Source organism: Meleagris gallopavo, chromosome 11, assembly GCF_905368555.1.
Source record: "Meleagris gallopavo chromosome 11, MGAL_WU_HG_1.1, whole genome shotgun sequence".
Taxonomy (NCBI): Eukaryota; Metazoa; Chordata; class Aves; order Galliformes; family Phasianidae; genus Meleagris; species Meleagris gallopavo.
The window spans coordinates 2,184,596-2,208,842 of NC_139414.1; the positions used below are offsets into that span (position 1 = coordinate 2,184,596).

Below are 24,247 nucleotides of genomic sequence, written 5' to 3' on the forward strand. Positions count from 1 at the left end.
TGGGAGGTTTCCCCAGCAGTGGAGCCCAAAGAGCATGCAAAGCGTAGCACAGATGAAGGGGCACAGGTATTCTTACAGCAGTGTACCATCACCTCAAATCCCATCCTTCTCAGCACCCAGTGGAGGAAGCAGCCTGCTGGTGTGTTAGCCTGAGGACATCTGTACCCTCACACCTGTGCCACGGACAGAAGGTGAATTAAGCCATAAATCCCTGAAAATGCCCTCCTCATTTGTGGCACGTCTTTTTCACACTGTCACTCTAGTGAAATGCATCATTTCTCATCATAATACTGATTTCAGTGCTTGTGAAGAACCAGCAAATGGCTCTGTTTCCCAATTCATTTCATCTGAGCAAATCTTTAAATATTTGCCCTCCAGAAAGAAAAACAACACTTCTTCACCTCCTATCCATGAGGCCATTCAAGGGGAAAAAAGTGAGCTTCCTTCAGGTGCTCACACACCTGCTGTGTCTGAGAGCACAGCTCAGCCTGCACACCAAGGTGGGGAAACACTCTGCCCCCCCACTGCATTTTGTTGCCCGCACACATCAGAGCTGCTCAGCAGAGCGCTCCAGCACAGAGATCCATCCACACAACAGCCAGTGTGGCACAGAGATTGGAGCCCCAGCAGAGTAGGCACAGTGAGCACAGCCCCGCTCATTTATCCTGCTTTTCCGTGTAAATGAACCTGACATCTCTGCTACTGGAGCCCAACAGCTTCCAAGAGCCAAGCGAGCCTGGAGAGCTGCTCGCTGTTTGCAACTCTGTTGAAATATATGCTGCAAATTTGCCTTAAAAAGATCAAGGTACTGATAAATGGTTATAAGCCCTAAAAAAAAAAAAATTATGGCAAGTTGCTCATAAAAGCAAACAGAAGTCAGACTGATAGTCTAAACAAAAGCTCCTCCTGATGCCACCCAAGGACGCCACTGAAATCCTGTCTGGTAAACAAACTGAAACCTCGCGTGCCCAAATCACACCAAGCCGATGAATGAGGAAAAAGACCTATCCATCCTTCCTCTGCTTGCTGAGCTTCATAATGTGATGCTCACAATGAAAGATCAAGTGCTAAAGGAGGAAGGGCACGGCGCTGCCGGACCTGCAGAGCGCAGTGCTCCCCATTCACAGCTGCACCTCCCCGGGCCACTGCTGCTCACCGTGCTTCATCTCCTTGCAAGCTCACCATCGAGACCACGCAATCCCTGGGCTGGCTGATCCCCCAGCAATGCTTGCAAGCAGGGATTTGGGGCTCTTGATGCCACAGGTAGCACCCTTCCCTGTTTTATTTTGCCTCCTCCCTCCACAGAAGGCCTCTCAGCTGCCCAGCAGCTCCTCCAGCTCCAGCAGGGCATGCCTGGCGCCGAGAGAGGGGCTGGAACACCACAATGCTGGTACAAGTCTGACAGGTCCCAAAATGGCTGATGAAGCACTCTGTGCTGCCTGCTTCTTTGGCAGCCAGCGCAATGGCAGTCACCCTGTGAGCTACACCTTATCATACCAGCGTTCTTGTCTGTCTCCAGAATAATCACGACGAGGCTGATAATGTACTTTTCTTCCTATCTTCTCCTCTTCCTCTAAAATTCTTTCTAGCTAAAAATAAAGCAGCTCATTAAGCACAGCACCTGACTTTGAACGCTGAGTTTCCTGCTTGCCCTATCCCTGCTCCACACTTCACCAGGGCCGGACCACTCAGCCCCCAGACACCAGCCAGGAGCTGCCCCAGCCTTTGCTTGGCACTCACTGCACCTCTACACCCATGCAGTTTGCTGTATTGCTGCACCAACATATTTCAGTAGAACACACCTGGGCTCCGAAACAAGTTCAGCAAAGTGCTATGGTCCTGTCAGCAAGCAGCTGTATTGTACATTTTTTCTTGAGAAAGCAGAGGACGGGACCAAAGGAAGCACGATCAGACTGCCTGCCACTGACCCTGACAAGTAAACTCAGAGGAACTCATGGCTACAGCAGGTTTCACACCTGAGTTCTGATAACAGTAAACTTTTATTGTGATTTAACTGCGTGCACAGGCATGGTCTTCAGCTAGCTGCAGCAGTTGTGGTTAGATGCAACTCACGCCCTCAGGGCACAGTAAAAGCCTGCCCGCAGCTCCTGCTGTCACTGACAGACCCGTCCAACAGCTCCTGCAGCTCACAGTAGTCAGTGGACAAATTAAAAATGAGGTCTGGCATTAAAGAGGAAGAGACGTCCTCAAGGTCTCATCAGAGCAATGAGTACCCAAGAAGTTGTCTTTGCTCCCTGCCCTCGGGGCAAGGAAAAGCTCCATATGCAGCAGAGCGCAGAAAAGGAGATGATGACATAAAAAGCCATCAACACGCATCAGAATAAATCCATCCCTGGTATCACAGTACCTGGGCTTACTTAGAAAATGTGACACTGTTTAGTGGAAGGTCTGCAGATTAACACAAGGGAGGTTTAACAGCTGTAGATAATATCTGTTTATAATCCTTGTTCTTAGCATGTTTACGTTCATGTAGTTCAAGTGGCTGATTTAGGCTCTTTCCAGCCATGCTGACGCAGGAAGTGACGTAAAACAGGGCAATGATTAAGTAAGAAGATGGGGACATGCTCTGCTTTATTCAAACAAAAGTAAAATTCAGTGCACCTTTTGCCATAGCATCTTTAACAGCCTGCCAGAAGCATGAGTTCCTGCTCTGAGAAAGCCACAGACACCACTTGGGTCAGTAAGGGGCACAAAGCAGACGGGCATCCTTCCTCCCTGCTGGCGCAGGACACCTGCCCCAGGTGGTGTAAATGCCAAGATGTGTTTTAACTTAGATCAAACCAGCCAGCAAGAAAAAAATCCCTATGAATATACCTCAGATGCTGCACCACAGAGATATTCACTGTCCTTTGCTACAGATGAAAGATAAACATCAGGAGCACCAAGCAGCCTCCTGCACCCACACAGCACCCGCTCCAGCTCCAGAGCAGAAAGTAACTAAGCTGGTGTTTGTAAACACAAATGTATCACATGAAATCCAAGGGTTACACAGGGACTCAACAGCTACAAAGAGAAATCATGCAGCTACAGTAAAAATAGTACAGACCAGGGCAACTCCCTGTGGGTGGTTCCCAATCTAAGACTGGAGGAAATCTTCACATCTTCTTTTATGTTAACAATGCAGAGAAACTACAACTACTGTTCCTCCCAGAGAGCAAAATACTGTCAGTACCCCTAAAAAGGGCAGAATTGTTCCAGAATGGGCTGCAGAGGGATAAAGTCTTACAGGGCTAAGGAGAGCGGACAAGACTGCTCCCTGACCAGGGAGGTGAAGCGAGGCAGAAAAAGCTGGGAAGTGAGACAAACCTGCCATGAGACCAGCGCTCGTCCAGCCAGGAGGTGAAGCAGCATCACTACACGGCTCAGAAAGGAACGAGAGCAGAGCACAAGATGGGGAAAGACAAAGATGAGAACGTGCACAGGGAGGCACGCAGCGAGCGCAGGGGACAGCATTAGGGGCTGCACCTTCCAGAGCACACAGCTGTGGCTATGGGACAACTCACAGCAAGCCAGCGGGGCCAGAAGGGGCAGAAAGCGTAAGGGAGGAAGGCGTGGGCTCTGTGCTGGGCAGCCGGGTGTCGTAAGGGCACCCGCAGGAACACCGCAGGGTGATCGATCCCTCAGGGGATCGAAGGGCGCTCGGAGGGCGCCGCAGGAAGGGCTCGGGGAGGCCGCGGTCAGAGCGGGGAGGGGCGGCCGCCGGGGTCCACGGGGCCGGGCTGCGGAGGTCCTCCTCAGAGCCGTGACGGGCGGCAGGGCGGCCGAGGCGGCGTCCGGGTCCTCGGGGCGGCGCGGGGCTGTCGGCGGGTCCCCGAGGGGCGGGCGGGGGGCACGCGGCTCAGGGAGAGGGGAGGACCGGGAGTAAGGGAAGGGGGGGCGGCGGCGCTGAGGAGACGCGGAGGCGGCGCCGGCCACAGCGCCGCGGGAGCCCGAGGCCCTGCCCGCGGCCCCCGCCCGCCGCACGCACCTTCTGGCGGATCTGCCCGGACGTGGAGACTTTGCGGATGAGTTTCTGCGGCGAGCCCGGCTCCTGCTCCGGCTCGCTGTCCGACGACTCGTCCGCCGCGGCGCTGGCGGCGGCGGCGGCGGCGACCGCCCCGGCCTGGGGCTGCATGGCACCCGCCGCCGCCATGCTGCACCGTGCGGGGCGGCGCGGCCGCAGCCCACCCCCCCCATCGCCCGCCTCCCTCCTCCGGCAACGCCCCCTGGCGGAGATGAGGGGAAGTGTTGAGGAGGCGCCCCCAGCCGGACTCCCTCTGCCTCTCCCTGTGGTGGAGTTGTGAGAGAGCGCGGGAAGAGCAGGTGCTCCGCGGCCGGGAGTCACCGCAAAATTAATAATGCCCCGTTTGCAGAGCATCATTCAGCAAAGCAGGTTCAACATTGCTGATTCAACAGCAACTTGCTTACTGCAGGCTTTCAGCAGTGTCCTGTGCCCTCTGGGACGAAGTGGACATCTCTAAAATGTGTTTTTTCCTCTATGAAGTGACCACTGTTGTTAGTTAGGATCGAAGTGGAAAGCTCTTGAATTTATTTTTTGTTGTGTGAGTAATGTATGTTTAGAATAATAAATGTAGGCCCAGCCTTCAGACTTTCCAGGAGAATTTTAATCCAGAAACAGTTAAAAAGAGAGCAAAAATGGGAAAAGGGTAACAGCAGTCCTTTTACATACAAAACGTAACTAGCCGATGCAACTTGTTTCAGCCAGAGCCTTGTGTGAGACTCAGAAAAGGACCTCGTGTATTTGCATGGATAACGAGAACATTCAGATCAACGAGGGAGATCAATGTTTGCAGACTATGTTCTCATTTCTTAGAGTATAAGCTGATCTCTGGCAGAGCAATGTGGGTTTCTAAGGGCAGTTTGCCCCATGGTTTCCTCCTTAATTTCATTGCACACACTTTTGAAGCACTGCCACATAAAGAAAACTAGATTAGATGAGATTAACCTGGACTAGCAGTTCTCTGGCTAGCATTGCATATAGGGAACTGCGTTAAGGAATTCACGTACAGAGCACATTTTTCTGTTCCTTAATAATGTGGCTGTTAGTGCTAGAAAGCTAATGTAACATCTCAGCAACACAGCTGCTGTGAAAGATGAATGGTATAGAAGGAGGATGTAAGCCATACACAGGGTCAGTGCAAGCACTGAAAATATTAACTAGATGAGTTGGATAAAGCAGAAATGCAAAAGCAAACAAAGGGAAACAAAACCAATTTCATGTTGCCCACTGAGGAACTTTAAGTCAAAGGCAGCAAGCCAGCCATTCAAACTAGGATTCAGTTCACTAGTGAGAAAGACACAGAGAAAAGACATAGAGACCCCAGCTGAGCACAGGCAGGCTGCACAAACCCTCATTTAAGCTCTCATCAATGGTAAAAGTAACCAACCACATGAACAGGTAGCTCTGAAGCAGACGTTGCAGCCTTCCTGACCTCCTCTGGTAGGTAGAATAAGCAGCAGGTATGGAGTTTGCTATGTTCTTATGAAGTGGAAACTTTTAATAAGTAAGAGAAATTTATGATTTTATGTCTACTGATCCCTGACAGCACATGCACCAAGAACACAGTTTACTAGAAATCTAGGTCCTAAATTACAAACTGGTGCCAGGCTATATAGCTTCTCCATCAGCTCATTCTTTTCATCACTCATCAGTTGAGGAAACATTCTTGTTTTCTTCTTCATCACCCGTATCTTTTAGCTGTTGACGAGCAAACTCCTCAAATACCATCTCTGCATCACTGAAAGGGAAGAAGCACAGGTCTTTCTTAATGAGGTCAGCCATTTTTTATACCAGCAGACTGAAAAGCAACAAACTGGAAGAAGAAGAGAAGCCTGGAGCAGTCTCTGGTGATATTTATTTTGTCTTCAAAGGGATTTGTAACATATCCCCCCAGACACTGTCTTCATTGGTGCTTTTCTAGATAGTATGAAAAGGAATTGACTGAACGAGTCAGGACACAAACTAAGGAGGTTTTCATCTCCAAAAAAATCATGCTCTTTCCAGCTAAATATCTACATATCAGCTAGCTGAATAGTTTGCAGCCTGAAAGGGTCTTTGTACTGAGATCAAATGTGAAACCTTTCATCCTTCTGCAATTAAAATATAGGCATGTGGTTGAACTCATCGAGTTCCTGAAACTACAGAGCATCAGCTGACCATCTCTTTCTCTCCAACTGTTAGGCAAAATATGATCTCAAACTACTTTCACATGGTCAGTCCTTACTGCTCAACTGATAGAGGCAATTTGTCAAGCCACAGCAGCTTACTCACTTTTTAAGTTCATGCTCTGTGAATGCTGTGGATTTTCCTCCTTTTCTGAGGAGCTTTCAAAGAGGCAATGTGCAGCAGCAGCAGCTAGAATGTGAAATACTGTTCAAAGAAACTTACCCATCCTTCCCTGCAGTCATCAGCATGCAGTAAGGGAGGAAAAGAGAGACGCCAACATTTAGAACAGTGGATGCTAAGGATAGCAAAACTTTATAAAGCATTGGGATTTGCAGCAATACAAGAATTCCAACAGTCCAAACATGTGTGCATGCACCTCCCGAAGCAAAACCTGATCTCTCTCAAATGTGATTTAAGTAGTCAGCTGATGAGGAGGTGTTCTCATTCAATACACACAGAGGTATTGAAATCAGAATAAAAAAAGGCAGCCTCTCAGCAGACAGAGGCAATACTCCTGATTTCATGCCTGCCTAAATATAAACCTTTGGTGCTTGTGTTCCTTTGATAGGATCTTTGCTGACCACGCAGCAGTGACAGCAGCATTGCAGCTTGCTAGCAGCATTCCTTGGAAGCTGCATTCAGCACAGCCTAAAGTAAGCAAAACAGATTATACTGCAGGGAAGAGGTGGGAAAATTGATTGTTTTGCTTTTACATTCACTTTATCAAGTAACCATTGCACCACTCGCTTATTTCTCATGAATTTAAGTGAGAAAGCACAGTGCTGTAAAGCCAGCGTTCTACAGAAGTCATCAGGGATTGGTAATGTTTCAGTGACTGGATGACCTGGGGAATTCCCACCCACAACACACACTGAAATCAAGGGCAACAAGCTGTGGTTAGCACTGCTGGAAAAGTCAGCATTAAAAGTGTGCCAAGTGGGGCACTGTAGCCAAAATGCCTCAAATGATGGGTCACATAAAGGCTCCCCTGGTGTGAAGGGACAGCTTCCTCTGCTCACAAAAGCCAGGATGAAATCTGGACAGCCTCAGGGCAATCGTACTTGACTGAAATGGATTTAAAATGAAATATTTAGAAGTTGCAAAGTTTCTTTAAAGTTTCCAACACCAAAGCATCATTTTATTTTCCTCCAATTTTTATTCTTTAAATAGTCTGTTCTCTTTCCCCTCTCCAAAGTACACTCATTACTATGGGAACAGTGACATCAGAGATGTGGGCAAAGCGAGCGATCTTCACCAGTGTGGTTTGAAGCTGATTCTACAGAATGGGTTGGGGGGAGCAGGAGGGAAGAGGAATGTTTTGGGTTAGGCATTTACTTTGTTGTCTGATACTTACTGAATCAATACACAGATATTGTAGCAGCATGGCAATGCTTGCATAGCTTAGGTGTAAGAGTACATTCAAATATGTGCATCTTTTAATGCATTTCATCTTCAGGCTGCTACATTATATCCCACTGTAGGGATGTAATGCCTACATCAGCACCCTAACAGGAGTCAGGCCCTCCCCTTGTTGTTACCTTGCTGTCCTGTAGCTCATCTAGCATTGTAACACTGAAAAAAGTCACAGGAACCTAAAAATAAGGAAAAAGCCAACCTATTTCCAACTGCCATCCCTGTAATTGTTTTGAGGGTTAGGATGGGAGGGGGCTGTGTTTGAGGACAGATGAGGCTCCAGAACATCACCATACTCTCTGCAGAGGGTTTTCTATAAGCTCTTATTATGCAGCCACAGAAATGACTCCATGTAATTGAAGTTGTGACATATGGTAATTTTCATTATAAGCTTGCTTTTAACCTCTTTTAACTTCATGATGGAAAAAAAAAAAAGAAGCTGTGTAACATTCTAAGGCATGCAAACCCTTTGAAAATTCACTAATTTCTGCAAGTTACAATATCAGTACGGGGTGAGCATAGGGTTAAAGGCACACAATATTTATGGGCTTCTTGAAAGCAATCCTTTTGTGCAAGTTTAACAAGGGAGCAGATAAATGACCATTTGTTGAGTACTAGCCAAAATAAAGGTCAGTGTCCAAGATATAGGCCCACGAAACGTAAAACATCAGGACAAGAGCAGGAAAACCCCAGAGCAAAGAACTCACATTGAACACAGCCTTGTGAAAATCCCAGCAGGAGCTTCTGGGCGAGCTGCTGACTGGGAAAGGTCATGGAAGCACCAAGAGACACAGCCCAGTTGGATTCTGTCTTTAAAAGAAACAGCTCTCTATCCATTTTTGTCAATGGGTGGGAAAGACCGACTGCCAGCCGATGTGACAGGAGCTGCCTTGCCTAAAAATAACCACCTGGGAACCACATGGATCCAAAAACAGTTGCAAAACCAGCACATGAAACATGCAAATGCTGGCCGATGAGAAGTCCAAGTCAAGGAGGCCATAAATAGACATGGAAAAAGAAAGGCAGCAAGCAGTTCCATTTCTGTCTCTTCCAGGTGCGGAAGAGCGACCAAACAGCAGTGGCCATGCTTTCTGACAGACCTGCTTTTTACTGAGGGATGAATGCTTGTACAGACAAACAAAAAGGGTCAAATAATATGCTGTGAAAGCACATTGCAGCTAATCCACTGTCCACATTTGGCCCCAAAATGGAGTCATGTTCTTCAGAAGTTTACCTTATACAGCATTGGGGTTCTCCACACTCACAGAACGGCCTGGGTTGAAAAAGATCACAATGATCATCTACTTTCAACACCCTGCTATGTGCAGGGTCACCAACCAGCAGCACAGGCTGCCCAGAGTCACATCCAGCCTCGCCTTGAATGCCTGTAGGGATGGGGCATCCACAGCCTCCTTGGGCAACCTGTTCCAGTGCCTCACCACCCTCTGAGTGAAAAACTTCCTCCTCATATCCAACCTAAACCTCCCGTGTCTCAGTTTAAAACCATTCCCCCTTGTCCTATCACCATGCACCCTCATAAACAGTCAGCTCTGCATGATTAAATACACTGATGTTACATGTTTCATTTAATTTTGCTGTAAGTCACTTTAGCTAGAGAAGGGAAAAGATATTATCCCTCTGCAGGGAATAAGTCATTGTATGTGACATTTTTAATCCACTTTAGCTTCAACTCTCTAAACTGCTTTGACTTTTCCTTTCTCCCAGCTGCATCTTAAGATGAAGTGACAACTCAATGAAGAAGGGAGGTGCAACAGACAAACTGGTTACTACTGACTCATCAGTAAAAACAAAAGGGAATGGGTAAAGGAGTGATCTCAAAATTCCCTGTGAATGTACCTTTGCCTACACTCATTGCAGAGGCTGCTAAACGAGCCAACAAATTAAAATTATACCTTATGGGACCCTTAACACACTAAATACTGTTTGTTGAAGCTCCATCTCTGCAATTAAGACTTGATTTGCTTGATTACAAATTCAATGTTATTTCGCTTTAGTTTATGAACAGAAGCGGTAGAAATAAAAACTGCATCTCCAAAGTAGGAACGGTCCTTCCAACAGTGAGATAAGGCTGAGAATGTGGAAAGCCAGAAAGAGTTTCAGTTTACCAACTTCATTTGGAAGCTGTTTTATTCCCAGTAACGAGCTCAGACATTGTGCTCCAGCACAGTTGCCAGATCAGCTATGCAGGCTTCTGAGGGATTTTCTTTCGTGTTAGTTTCCTTGTTCAAATAGAAAGCACTTTTTTTCTGCCTCCCTGCTTGTAGGGCTTTCCCATGGGATAGCTCTTGAAACTACACTTTTTCCCCTCCCCTAAAATTAAAAGAAACCTACAGTTTCCACCTGCACAAAAAGCACGACACGTAGCTGTCTCTTGACAGCAAGTTCCCAGATGAGTTTGATGTAGCAAACAATATGTGGGCTGCATCTTTGGTGAAAGGATGTGTTGGGGGAAGTGATCTGAGAAACACTGCAGTTCTCTGTCTCCCTTGTAAAGTCTTCTGCCCACGTTCTTTTGAGTGTGCTACATAACAGAGTATATCAGCTATCCTTTTAAATGATCTTAAAATGGAGAACTGCCTGACTTTCATTCTTCTTCATCCTAGCCTACAAATGCTTCTGCCAAAATTATCAGCCCAAAGCACAGGAAATAAAAAAGGGAGTTGTGGCATTAACACCAAACACGGTGTCACAAATTTCAAAAAAAACTCACACCATTCTGCAAATATACACAGAATTCATTACCATTCCCTGAGCCTTTGGATGGTCCTCATTTGAGGTTGTTAAGCTTCTCTCTGGATCCACAAAAGCTCAGTTTTGCAGCCCTGGGGTCCAGCAGCACGTCTGCCATGTGAGGCTCACTGCGGACACCAGATGGCCCTCACCAACCACCTTTCCTAGGCCACCACCTCAGAGGCAGAGGGATTCCTGCAGGAAAGTCTAGGGGAAATACTTCAGGATGCACAAGCAGAACAGACGGGAAGACCCTTGGCAAAGGTGCTCTCCTAGAGAGAGTCACAATTTGAGACCATGATCAAGTGTGCAGCAATGTCAGCGGGTTGCTAGCAGAGCTCTGCAGGCATGCAGCATGGAAGGGAAACCCACCACATGAGCACAGCATTTGCCTCACAGCAACTTCTCCAAGGTGGTCCACCCTTATCAGTCCTACAGACCAACCCTGAGGATCCAATTTCCCATCTCACAGGCTGCAACCTGCATGCATCTGCGGAGTGCCCGTGCTCCTCCCTGGTGATGCTGCTGTCTTCCATGTGGCCATAGCAGAAAGGCAGTGGGGAGGGGACAACCATTGTGGTTCATCCTGAAGGTGTTTTCTGGACTCACTGTGCTGCTCTGATGGCAATGCAGCATGCACAAAAGACTTCTCATATGAGCACATGCTCACAGCAGAGGTTTTCTTGGGGAGGAAATGAGTTTTCATTTGTGCATGAGTGCAATTCTCAAAAGGAGTAAAGAAGCCCTCCTTCAGCCACTTGGGTACGTCCATTGTTAGAAAACACTGATTCCTAACCAGAGACCTGAGGATCACCAGTTCCTCCTCTCACTGCTCACGTCCAAGTCCTCCAACAATATAAAATGCAATAATTCAGTTGGAAAGGGAGGATAACTCCTGTCATAGACTCCTTTCATAGACTCCTCCATAATCTAGTGGTCATGTTCTGAGATACTGCAACCTTAGATAAGTTTTAGCCCAAAGAAAAAAATAAAGAAACCACAGTACAGAAGCAGCCATGGGTTTCTGCTTGAAGCCCACATGACTGCATCCAAAGACAAAGAGCAGGACAGGCTGACTCATCTAGAAAAATCCCCACGCTGGAAGGCAGGCATAATGTTTTGTGTTCATTAACTACTCCAGATGCTGTGTAGGAAATCTTGATTCAGTGCACCTTGCAGTGTCTGTATGATCACCACTAGGAAACAGATACAGTCAGGGACTGTCGAAGTGGGAAGAGAACACATGCTTAAGACAGTCTGCAGTTTTTTCATCCAATCATCAGACTTTATGTACCCAGGGAAAGCTAGTTCTTTACACTGGCCTATGATTTATAAAAGTAACCAAGACAGCAAGCTGGTTAACCTTCAGGATGTTTGTCACACTTCTATTTACTGACCCAATTCTGAAGAGACCTCTCCTCTCATATTCCTGTACACAAAAAATGAACATCAAGACCACACCATGGGCAATGTTACTGTACATAATAGGGACTTTGTAAAATCATGAATGCTTTGTCACCACTTAACTTTGCTTAAAAGCATTTTGCTTTTTTTTTTTTTTTTTTTTTTTTTTGGTACATTTTAGGTGTTTTCTGTGACCTTGCTTGCTGCACAGTAATCTGGCTAGAAATTGTTGACAGCTGCACTCAGAACCCAGTGGTCATGAAATTTAACTGTGCAGTGCTCCCTCAAGTCCCTGTGCTTTCAGTTGTGATTCTACAGATGAAAGAAAGGAAACATGACCCAGTTCTGCCTTCTTCCATCTCAGCATCCCTTCTCCCTGTTCCCTTGTGCCTTGAGGTTCACACAGATGCACACAGTAGTCCCCTAGAGGCTAAATCACTGCAAGCCTTGTAGTAGTAATAATTCATGTAGGACAATACAACAATAACAACAACAAAAGAAGGCAAAAATGAGGTGTAACTGACCTGCTGGGTTCTTTTCCTCAGGTTTGGGGTGCATGAGACGAAATGGCAGCTCTGTGCTCACTTCACTATGGGCGAAAGAGAGAATGCATCAGATCCACAGCCCCCAGCCATGCCTGGTTCCATGCTCCTCTCACCTCAGGCCAGCCTAGGCCCAGAACTCCAGCTTTGCCTATTCCTTCAGCTTTTGTCTAATGAGCAACTATGGCTACATGGTCTGAAAACGAAGATGGCACTTACCTGGAGGTGAAGTCTCCCAGCAGGCTACAGAAGGAAACAGAAGAAAACACAATTATGTTTGGTGCTTTCCCATTTGGATGTTTCAGCCAATAACTTTTTAGTTGTGGACCATCAAAATCACCTTCCTACAGATCATATCATAACGCACTTGTCTTTAATTTTCATTTTTCATATCCTTCCTGTGGATGAATAAATACAAATGTAAACAGTGACTATCAGCAGTAATTATCCTTGTCCTCTTTTGCTGGGAACCATCTCATGCTGATGCCACCAGCTTTTCGCAGAAAGTTGGCTCAGTACAGAACCTCAGTCTTTGTGATTCTCAGAATGATGTCTGGGAGAACAACAACACAGAAATTCAAACAAAGTTTCACTTAAGCTCTCACAAAATCAAAACTATAGCTTTGAAATGAAATTGCAACGTAAACCGCAGGTTTGTACCACCACCTCTGCTCATACGGTCAAATTCTTATTGTAACAAAGGAAGGTATAACAACACCTCAGGCTCAAGAAAACTTGTTTGGAGAGGCTAATGCACAATTTTGATGAAGTTTATGCAGGTGTTCTACAATACGTGCCCTTTCTTTTACAGTGGACTGTCCCACCTTCTCCAGAATAGTCAGTGAAATACACACTTCATTCTCTTAATTCTAAGCAGATGTAGCAAGAAGTCTCTTACCCTGAAACAGTGAGCTTCACTCTGACCTTGTAGGAAACCAGAATCCCCATCACTGTCTTGTCTATTCCATCCTTAATACTATCAGAGAAAACAAAGTGGTGTTTTAGGTAGTACAGCAAGAGAACAACAACTTATGGCAGGAAAAGCAACTAGATGAACACCCCATTGTCCTAAAAAAGAGCCTCAAGGACAGCTAATACCTCTTTCCATCCCTATTACCATTTAGCCTGAATGACTACGACAAGGTAAGATGTGCAGTGCAGATACACCCATCAAGACAGATACAAACATCTAATAGGTCAGATCTTGTCCTCTTCTTTACACCCCCCAACAACTGAGACCCTTTAAAGCTCTGCTCACATGGTGCTAGAAGCCAAGTTGGTATCCTCATCCTTTAGCTTGCCATCCAGGGCTATTTCCCGGGTCTGCCGGTTGTTTGCCAGCAAGGGCAAAACCGTCAGTGTTGTTGTCAGGCTGCTGTTTGGCTGCACCTTTTCCCTGGAAATAAGAAGCAGGTGAGAGTGAGAAAGCAATACACTCTGATTTGCCTTACAGACCCAACTAGGATAATTTCAAAACGAATCACCAAGCCATTCACAAGGAGTACGATTTGTCTGTCCAGACTTAGAAGTCTACAACGTGGATGTGTGTGTCTGAACCAGTCAGAAAAACGTCCCTTGTAATCAGCAGAGAGAAACGAGCATTTGCAGAAAATGATTTGTTTCACATTAAGGCAGGTATCCAAAAGTTGGTCCAACCATGCCACAGACCTCTATATCTGGATGAAATGAATCCCAGTTCAGAAGACCAGTACTCAAAGGAAGACTTGCTCCTAAACAGCAGAGCAAAACCCAGAAAAGTATCAAGTGTCTGGGTGTCTGGGTGGATCCAGTCCTCTGCACAAAGCAGAGCCCAATGGCAAATGCACTGCATGGCATAAGAGCAGGAGGTTCTCTACACCACCATACTATAGAGCCAACGGTTTGGCAAGGGTTCTTCTGATCTTATTAGAGAAAGTGTTATGAAAAGGATTGACCCCAAATTAGAGCATCCAGCACTCCCAGGCACACAGCAGCAGCTTTTAGAGAAGCAGTGCAGGTCCCTTCAAAGATTTCAAGCAGTGGGGAGCAATGTGCCCTTGTTAAGTGTTTCTTGTAAGTAATTACACTTCAAACAAAGCAACTTTTCTGTAGCCTTCCCTGTTCCCTGAAAAAAGGAGCAAGGTACCCGCTGATACACAAAGGGGAGACCAGCTGCACCCAGAGCACGGCTGGCATCAAGGCAAATAGTGCTATAACAGCAAGCAACTGCCATGCTGCAGCCAGGAATACCTCCCCTAATCTAGGAGGAGAGTCGTTAAGAGGCTGCGAAGGTGTGCAGCAAGGATGGATAAGCAGAGTATTCACTCACGGCGCTTCCTCAGCAGCTACCACTTTTGTGTAGAAGTCACTGGAGTACAGAACCACGTTGGCAACCTGCTCCACTGAAGTGAGAAAGGGAAAGAGGGACTATCAGTTGTGCACAGGCATCAGAAACAACACAGCTGCTCCATAGTCTCAGGAGTGGAAAATGTGAGGATGACATCAGGAAAACCCAAATATTTAGAGCCCGAAGGGAGCACCAGATCAGGCAGCCTGATCACAGACTTTGCCACCTGTGCTGTTAGTCTCTGTCTTCCCTGAAACACATCCAGCTTTGGTTTGGAAATGACAGAAAGTCAATAGCCCATGGTATCCCTTGGGAGCCTGCTCTTCCCATTACAAAGATCTCCCTCTTTAAACATGCTTGCTTTCACCTCTGGTGCACAAGAGGTGCTAATTACATCATCATCAAGCAGACTGGATACCGAACTGCAGCTAAGTTCCTCTGACAGCATTCTCCAAACAAACACCAGAAAGTGTATGGTAATTCTGATTCAAACAGTGGTAAGACAATCTGAAATAAGGTCTTTTTAAGCTAGATTGGCGGTTAAAAATATTTGGTCAGATTAAAAAACATTTGGGAGTAACTAGATAGTGCGTGCAAGATAGGCACTGAATTGGCTGTAGAGTTTTATGAAACCCTCAGCAACTTTGTTCTTTCCCTGCTTTCTCCTCTCTTTCCCATCCTTTGTCTCAGACTGCCTTCCACAGGCCCAAGCAGTATGGAGCTTGTGGGATGAAAACATGCAGTGGGATGAAAGCACGCAGTGCTACAAATAAAACACAGGCAGTACTGAACCTAAGGAGGAATTACACCATCGCTGGCAGAGTGGCTGCTTCTTGCAGTGCGGGGCATTTCTGAAGGAGTGAAGCACACCACCTAGACACGTTCCCTGGTAGCTGAGCATCACGCTGACAGAAGCCCTTTGCATCCTGCCCAAGAGGCAGATTTCCCCCAGACCTGCCTTGCCTGCCACAGTGCCAGCCCTTTCCTATGTAGACACGACATCCTGGGGCCTGAAATTAAGCCAGGCAAGTAATCACGAGTCAGGAAAAAAGGCTTGATGAAAAGCAGCAAACAAACATCAACAGACAGGGAGGAGGGAGAAATTCCTGATGCACTCCATACTGCCTGCTTAAGCAGTTTACAAGCACTAAATTCTGGCTCTTTCAGCCCTCCCAACATAGTGTTCTTGTCCTAAGAGAATCCAAGCAATGGTAAAAAACATACCTTGGACTTTGATCTTCTTCACTGTTTTCTCTGTGCTGTTGGTGACCATGACGGTGACTGGAATGGGCTCACCATGGTAGTACACCTATGGGAAAACCAATGCTCAGAGACCCAGTCAAAAGGTTTCTTCCCAGGCCATAAACAATTCCAGTCCCAAAAGAGGCCAGATAAAGCAAGGTGGCCCTTCCCCATGACTCACAATCCTGCCTCCAATGCCCTACTTGGCCTCCAATGACTCTGATAACGGTGTCCCACCCTCCTCTAGCAGAAGCTGCTGACAAAAATCACCTTAGAACCCAAGTACGCAGGACAAGTCTGGATCAGCTGAGACAGTCTGGTAACACACAAAATAGCCGTTTGGGTAACAAAACGCATATTGGTACTGAAGTACAATGATGTCCCAGGGGCAAACTCCTCACCTCTTTACTGAGGCAAGCTTTCAGGTGCAGTGGCTTGTTGGACATGAAGAACTGCCACGTGGTCTCTGCACAAGGCTGGGGTCCTGGCTCTTCTGGAGCAAACTGCACTTTACGGATCAACAGCCGTGCGGAGTTCCTGGGAAGCAGCAGAAGGTACCGTGATGGTACCTTGTGTTTGGCTGAGGCAAGAGTTTTGCACTCACACATGCTGAATTAAACTTAAGAAGCCCACTGACAGGTGGAACAAATTTGATTCAGCAAACCACGCTTATTGTAATCCCTCCCTTCTTTACAAGGGCACAGTTGAAGACATACAGAAATACGTGCACTGTTACCTCTTATGAATTCTCTCTTCCAAATTCTCTGTTGAAAAAGCTTTCACCTCGAAGTCCACCCCACAGCTCTGCCAGAGAGAGAGGGCAGCTGTGAAACCAGCGTCACAAGCCACACCTGCAGACGTTCAAGCATCTTTCTGTATCCTAGAAACTGGCAGATTCCTGCCAACTGCAAATTGTTCTGGCCTATGACCACTGTAACAGAGATTCCCACCACCTGGTGTCCCAGCATCCAGCTGTTCCATGCTACAAGGCTTAGCTGCAAGCCTCTGACAGATGACACCCCTTCTAAAATGATACGAGAGCAGATCTGTAGAGGTCACAGCACACTACAGGAGGCACCACCAGCAGGCCTGCAAGGTTCTCCAGTCCACCTTGGGTTTCTGGAACTGCTTTGTAATGCCAATACCTGACTCATGGTCAAGCTTTCTTCTTCCCAGCGTGTAAGGACTGGGAGAGATCAGGCCAAGCAGACCTTTGCTTTAACAGGCTTATGTTGCTATGCCTGGCTTTAGGCCTAGCCCAGCTGCACAGAGAAGCATCCTGTGAACTACAGGAGGACTACTTTCAACAATGCCAGAAACCTAGCAAAACATCTCACTTTGGTGACATATCCTCCAGTTTTTTCGTGTTTTTTTTTTTTTTTTTTTTTTTAAATATATACATACACATACAAAACAGACCTTCTCTACATTTGTTTCAACTGAGAAGCAGGCCTAACACCTGTTAGTTACACCCATCAGTGAGATTTCAGGCACTCAGCCTCCCCTCTCTCATGTGACTGATAGCTAACACAAGCTTGCTAGGACCTCTTTGCATGTCCAACCCACAAATCACGCAGTACCCTTAAGGAAATGACAAGCATTGCGGATTTAGCACAGCCTTGCAGCTATTGGACTAGATTTTTTTTCTTATGTTGAGGAATTGAATTCCAGATCCATGATGCAATGCTGTAGCTCTTCCAGCCAGGTTCCTGACGTCTGTGGCACAACACAGTAAACTCCACAATAAGCACCAGTGTACCAGTCTCACCTTATCAACATCACGAGGTGAAGGCTGCAAACAGACTGAACAAGGCAGGTAATCTGGGAACTGTGGGAACAAAAAGAAAAAGAACCCAGAGCAACATTATGCAGATTTCTGTGATGTTTTAATTAACTCAATGCTGACAAAAGGTACAGCGTAACCCTGAAGACAACAGGTCACTTCCATACAGCAACCCTTTGAAGTTCCGACTCAGAGAGAAGCTGGATCTTATGCTTACCACACATGAACAAAGTCTTTTAGGAAGAAAGGGACTTAGAATACTAACAACCGAGAAAACACAGAAAAAAAGTAAGAAGAGACCCAGCAACATAGAGCTTCTGGGCTTATAATCAAACACTAGAGCACTGGAGACACAGATCAGGAGCTGGGATATCTGGCTCCCATTCAGGATTATCAACATGGCTCACAGTAGTGCAAATCATTGTTCACATGGGCTTGAAGCTTGAGCAAACACATCTCTCGAAACACAGCTAAGGCTATTAAACTAGCCAGCCTCCAGACAGCCACCATTTGCTCCTGGTCTGCACAGGGCCAGCAGCTTCGCCAACTGGAAAGGCTGCAGAGCATCCTGGAGATGGAGCACTAGCACTCCATCAGTGAATCCAGCAGCTGGGATCACTGGATTGTACCTGAGGAGTCAGTAATACCCAGCAGGCAGCCACACATTGAGCAGAATCAAAGAGGCGTACCTGTAATGACAGATGAGAAGAAGGTCAGGGGGTCTTAACAGATACTCACTGTAAAGAAAAAGGGGTAAGCATTTTTCCCCAGCTTCTTTAGCAGAGATTCCTGCAAGTGGGAGAGAGACTCTGGCTTGTTTTCAGGTGGGTACACCTGCACCCTAGAGAAGAACAGGTCTCTCCGGAAGGTGAGGCCGATCACATCAATGTCCTCCTGGCCATACCGGAAAGCACAGGTCAGACTCACGTACACTGGAAGGAAACACAGGCAGGTAAGGCATGCAGCAGACTAACACAACCAGGTGATGTAAAATCCTGCACCAGACATGGAAACTCATTTCAACACTGTTGTATAATTCAGTTGGTATTCATATTTTAAGTTTTTATATGCAGTACTTTGAGTAAGAAGTCCTTTCGTTGAGGAGTTACATTTGTACCCCTGAAGCAATGTAAAAAAGTTCTATCTCAGTGTCTCACTTGAAAAGAGGACGAGCAAACTAAAACCTGTATTGCATAAAACCTCAAACCTTTTTTCCCCTTGATCATTGTGGGATCCACCAATACAACACCATCTGAAAGAAAGGAAAATTAAAAAGATTACCAGAGCATAATCAGGCTTAGGAGAGCAGAAAGGGCAGCTTGTCCACTTGTGGACTTACCTACAGGTTCCACGCTCCCTATGTTGTCAATGAAGTCACGCTTTCCCAGGTAGATGGTCAGCTGTAGGGAAAGGATGACCATGGTTGAACTACAAAGTGTTGATGGTTGTGTGCTTGGGGGTGGGAGAATATAGCATGGAGCTGTAAATTCCGTAGAGAACAGAGCAGTTCCATTTTAGGCATAGTTTTTTTTTCCTCCCCACCAAACAATTCACACAGGCTCAAAAGAACTATTCACATGCTTCGAGACATCAGAAAGAGGACCCAACGTAGAACAGCTCCAAGAAGTAAAACACAAATACTCACAGATGGGGCAGAGCTACAGATTTAAATATTTCTGATGGTATCAGATTCACTATCAAACGGTGAATTAGCTTTGTTTCAAACATTTACCAGCAGGACTATAACTGTAAGAGGGGAGTTGCCTTTTATGCAAGACTGCAACAAGCTCTCCCATATGAGCTTTGTTTACATTGTCTGCTCACACTTTGCACTAAATATGGATCGTGGTTCTTCTTCAGAAAAATGAAAGGGGACAGGAAAGAGGTTTGTACAAAGTCTTCATCTTGACTTTGAGTGAAACTCATAGAATCATAAGGTTGGAAAGGACCTACAAGATCATCTAGTCCATCGTACCTATTTATACCCATTATTATGGTACTTACAGCTTTGTCACGGGTGCTTTTCTTGAAGATAACTTGTTTTGGAGAGGAATCAGCATTCTTCCCTGTCTTCTGAGATTCGGGGCAGCTCATGACCAATGGACAGGTAGGTAACTGTGGATGAATGAACTTTTTCTCCCTCAAAGGTTCCTGGGAGAAATGTCAGAGGTGAGGGATGAAAAAGATAAAAGGATGAGGAAAAAACATAGGCACAACAGTTGGGTAAAACATTCTATTCCTGTGGTATTGTTTACCAATCTGATCTTCCAGTGGATACTCAAGTTCAGTACAAAGGTGGGCTCCTTATAAAGAAAAATAAACCCACAACTATTTAAAAACAGTTCTTCAGAAACATTACAGAAGACCAAGGACCCGTTTTTCAGTCATTCAAAACATTATTTGGTCAGTAAAAAAAAATCCAGAGGTGAAGAGATAGTTTGGCCTTTACAGAGAGACTTGTAGAGAGACTTTCTGTGGAGTACACAAGTAGAGACAAAGGTAATCTGATCAACACAGGTACTTCAGTTTTCAAAAGGTTCACCAAGATTTGTCACCAGAGGCTCTACATTGCCGTGAGTCAAGAAGGCAGGTCAATCTCAGTCAATAACTAGGGAAGGCATAGGAAATAAAAAATACAATTTCTGTGAATTTTGGCTACTTTCAGGTTTGGGATTTATTTTTCACCATTGCAAGTATACACTAGAGCTCTTTCATCTGTCCTGGGACATCTGCCACTGCCACTGCACATAGTCTTGGTTGTCCTGGAACATCAGCCACTGAACGTAGTCTTGGGTGAATGCAAAGAAGCCTAGATAAGAAGTGAAGAGGCTGCCCAGAGGTAGAAAACTACCCTGGGATCATCAAAGAAAAAAGTTGTCTGTGCTAAGTTGGAGGAGTGCTTCACAAAGCTGAAACACCATGGCAGTAAGTGCAAAATGTCACACGAGGAAAATACAACCATTGTCGGATATGCACAAGTATAGTTGCTACACATAGGAAGAAAGTCTTGATGTAGGCAGGGAATTTATGTTCTTGATTCGTTTCCTCGTAACAGAGCATGTTATTGATGCTATTTTAGAAACCCTGATGCATCCACATCTTGGAGCCAGCATGCTCAGTTTAAGACCCAGAATGGTGATACGCAGGACAAGGTGCAACGGGCACAATTCAGAACACAGGAAGTTCCATAAGAATGTGAGAAAACTTCTTCACAGTGAGGCTAGAAGCTCTGGCACAGGCTGCCAGAGGGGCGGTGGAGTCTCCTTCTCTGGAGATGCTCAAAACCCACCTGGATGCTTTCCTGTGCAATCTGTTTGAGCAGGGAGCTGGGCAAGATGATCTCCAGTCCAACCCCTATGATTCTGTGAGTAATGAGTCAGACCCAACCCAAAATGAGAACTCAACTCTACCACTGTATTTTTCTAAATCGGAACTGAACACAACCCGTTACTTTCAGAGCATCGGTGAATTTGAAACATGAAGGACCTTAAGAATATAATGGTCAAACTACCTGCCCAGAAAGATAGTAAATGTAACCAGAGGTAGGGGATAGCCTGTATCCAAAACACAGACAGATGAAGAAAGATTCTTTCAGAGAAGGAAAAAATAAAGGTGTGGGGGAAGGGGCTATAAAGACCAAAAGGACACGAGATGTCCAAAAAGAGATGTCCAGAAAACGAGTGGTACAAAATGGAGAGATGATTTTTCACTCCGTCGTAAGTAAAAAAGTGGCAGCATTGAATTAAGTGAATAAACAGTAGGTTCAAAATAAAATGTAGCATTTACTCATAAAAGGTACAGTAGAGAAGTCTGTACATCACCAATTTTAACAGATTTACAGGATTAGACACATCCCCAGGGAAAAGGGCTTTGGCAGCTGTTGGGCAGGATGATCCAGGTGCTGGAAAAGCACGATGCTACACATGCTCTATTCGTACACATCTCCCTTCTGGACGCTGTTAGAGTCAGAGTACACTTGGTCTGATCGTATATGGCTGCTTCCAGCTTGTCTGCATTCTGCCTTTCTATTTGCTTTCCTATTTTAAAACTGTTTCAGGAGAAGAAAGTTTCTACGACCTATTTGCACACGCTAGACAAAAGAGAGTAGAAGGAGGAAATGCTTTCCTTAGGAAACTTGAGAAAATTGTAAGGCAGAGGTTACAGACAGACACACGGTTAAGAATTTCTATTTCATGAAATAGAAGTAGGTTTTCCAAGACCAGAACAGTAGCTGTGGTTGAGCAGTCACCTTATTCACACTGTAGACCATAAGAAGAAACCGTCAAATAACATTAAATACCTGGCTGTGTTCCGAAGGGCACGGGAGCTACCACAGGGCAAAGACATGAACTCCTAAGAAGAAGGAGGATGAATTTTCCGTGCAGTCACGTCCTACGTGTCTTCCCATCAACCTGAGAATCACTGACCTCTTAGCAAGGAAGGAAGACAATTTGTAGAGGATTTTAAAGCGCGTCTCTGGTTGCGTCCATCCAGGATTTCAAGAATTAATCCCCCTCCAAGAGCAAATATTGCACCTGGGCTAAGATTCAACCGGAAAGTGGTTAAGTCAGCAAGAAAAGCATTACTTAAGGAAGACCAGATCCTCAACGAACAGGTCTACAATGTCATCCTCACACGCTTTACAAAGGCAACAGACTTACATAGAACAGGATGGTTACTAAAGGAGCTTTATTCTAAAGCTCTTCTTCTCTCTTCTCCTTCCGAGGGTTTCAAGCATCTAGCCTGATAAGAAGCTAAACATAGAAGAGCTGTTTATGAAAAAGAGAGTTTACAAAGCAAGTCTCTATAAACAGATGCCTTTACAAAGGGCTGCCAGACATTCTTGAGCGATGTATTAATCACAGTCACTGAGCTTTTTATGTGTTGTTGCTCCACCAACACCTCGCTGGCTTGCTCCTTGGAAGCAACACGTTGTTAGCTAGTACACCTCCCATCCTTAATGCACTTACAAAAAGAGTGAAGCACAACATTTAAGAAAACACTTCAACAGAGATTTAATCCATTTAGCTTTACTGTTTGTGGCCGTCCCAAGAACAGCCTTCTTCTCCCCGTGATGTTGTAAATAACATCAAGACCAATAGTGTGTAACTTTTGCTTTGCAATCTGCATAAGCAGCTGTAGCTTTCCTCTGGGCTGCATCTGTTAATTCAGTTAGAAAGACCTCACGAGACCCTCTCCACTTACCAGCCCAAACTGCCTCCTCTGCAGGCAATCTTGTGCTCACAGGTCAGGTTTGCTTTATGCAAAGTCGCTGGTGAATGAATTTAGTTGCCCAGGCACACAAATAAATGAACACAGAGCCAACGTTCCTCAGCTCTTTCCTTATTTTCAAAATTCCTGCAACATTTTATTAAATAGGATTTACCTGGGGAGTTTAATCATTGTTCTGGCAAACACAAACTCTCCTGCCCAACAACGTGGAGATTCACATGTGCTTGAGGTGCTGTTTGGTGAAGTAAGGAAGAGGCTTCACAAATGAACCCACCAAATTAACACGCTATGTTCAGTCTCACAGTGCAAAAAGAGAAAGCTAGCTTTGTGAAGTGCTCATGCTGCTGCTGCTGGAGGATTATGAGCCCTCCAGGAGAGGAACGAGCATTCTTGTTACAACCTCTGCTTCTCTGAATGCCTGAGAGGCGTGGGCACACATCTCCTGAACAGCTTGGAGGCAGTTTCTCCACAGTTCACACTTTCAATATGTGGAGAAATGGCCCCTTGCTACTCTCAGCCCCAGGAAGGGCAGCTCCACCATCAGCACAGAAGCAGCATGACAGCACCTTTGAGCAGCAGGTATCTTCGTTTTCTCTTCTTCCATCTACAGGTTGAACCGTGAGTGGGCAACAGAATTAATTAAAAAACAAACAAACAAACAAACAACCTCAGGTAAAATAAAAAAGCTGAAATTGGCCATTGGAATTTCAGAGAAACCATGGTCCTAAGGAATGTCAATTTAAAATGCTTAAGGTTTTAGCTAGGCTAGCCATTATCACTGCTTTAGTGTTGAATTTTATTAACCCACTTCGTAACAGCATAAACAGGCCAAACAAAGCCCTTTGTGCGAGAATCTATGCACATGATGTAGAAAATAGAAGTCTGATAGTCTAAGTTATAAAAGTCCTAAACCCATTCTGATCCCCCCCACCAGAGCCTGCAGAGTTATTATGTTAGCCTAATCTCCCAATAATCTTTCATTACGCTGACTTGCCATTCAGCAGTCTGTTTTTCTGCAGCAACCCAAGGTCACCTGGGCTCTTGGTAGGTGCCTTTTGAGAAGCACCTTCTGCACCTTCTGCCACAGCAACAGGCAGAAGGAAAAAAAGACAGTCTCCAAAAACGCCTCAAAATGCCAGTGTGGGTTTTCTCCTTTTTGCTGTGGTTCCCGCATCCAAGAGCTGGTCACAAAGCTTCTTGTCTCAGCAAAAAGAGGAGAGCAGTCAGTTAAGGTTCATGGCTGTATATGGAAATTTGTTCCTTAACAAAAACAGCTGAAGGCTTTGTTTCATTACTCTGAAGTAGCAACCAGAGCTTTATTCAATAAGGGTTTTGTGTTTTTGGAAACGGGCATTTCCTATCACTGC

General features: G+C 45.6%; 2 protein-coding genes across 3 annotated transcripts in view; both read right to left on the minus strand.

Annotated features, from left to right (window-relative positions):
- The window catches only part of DGKD (diacylglycerol kinase delta), a 57,436-nt gene extending 53,226 nt beyond the window's left edge, over positions 1-4,210 (minus strand). For both annotated transcript variants that reach the window (XM_085233235.1, XM_085233234.1), the window contains exon 1: positions 3,989-4,210. In XM_085233235.1, coding sequence (XP_085089361.1) covers positions 3,989-4,153 — 165 coding nt within the window. In that variant the 5' untranslated portion in view covers positions 4,154-4,210. The remainder of the gene's footprint in view (positions 1-3,988) is intronic.
- A 422-nt stretch (positions 4,211-4,632) lies between these two features.
- SAG (S-antigen visual arrestin) lies at positions 4,633-19,949 on the minus strand. Its single transcript, XM_085233239.1, has 14 exons — positions 19,653-19,949; positions 18,988-19,048; positions 18,856-18,900; positions 18,387-18,580; positions 17,634-17,693; positions 16,602-16,669; positions 16,267-16,402; positions 15,848-15,932; positions 14,606-14,678; positions 13,556-13,693; positions 13,196-13,273; positions 12,517-12,540; positions 12,274-12,344; positions 4,633-5,766 (listed from the first exon to the last, which is right to left on the minus strand). The coding sequence occupies exons 1-14, from the start codon at positions 19,740-19,742 to the stop codon at positions 5,663-5,665; spliced, it is 1,227 nt and encodes a 408-aa protein (XP_085089365.1). The 5' UTR covers positions 19,743-19,949; the 3' UTR covers positions 4,633-5,662.
- Positions 19,950-24,247: the final 4,298 nt, after the last annotated feature.

What these genes read in the sequence shown, in the direction of transcription:
- SAG (XM_085233239.1), bottom strand. Translation starts at nt 19,742, where the DNA reads ATGAGCTGCCCCGAATCTCAGAAGACAGGGAAGAATGCTGATTCCTCT. An exon ending in AGGGAGCGTGGAACCTGTAG is followed by an intron (nt 18,901 to 18,987) that starts GTAAGTCCACAA and finishes CCTTTCTTTCAG; the next exon opens with ATGGTGTTGTATTGGTGGAT. An exon ending in CACCTCGTGATGTTGATAAG is followed by an intron (nt 16,670 to 17,633) that starts GTGAGACTGGTA and finishes TCTCTCTGGCAG; the next exon opens with AGCTGTGGGGTGGACTTCGA.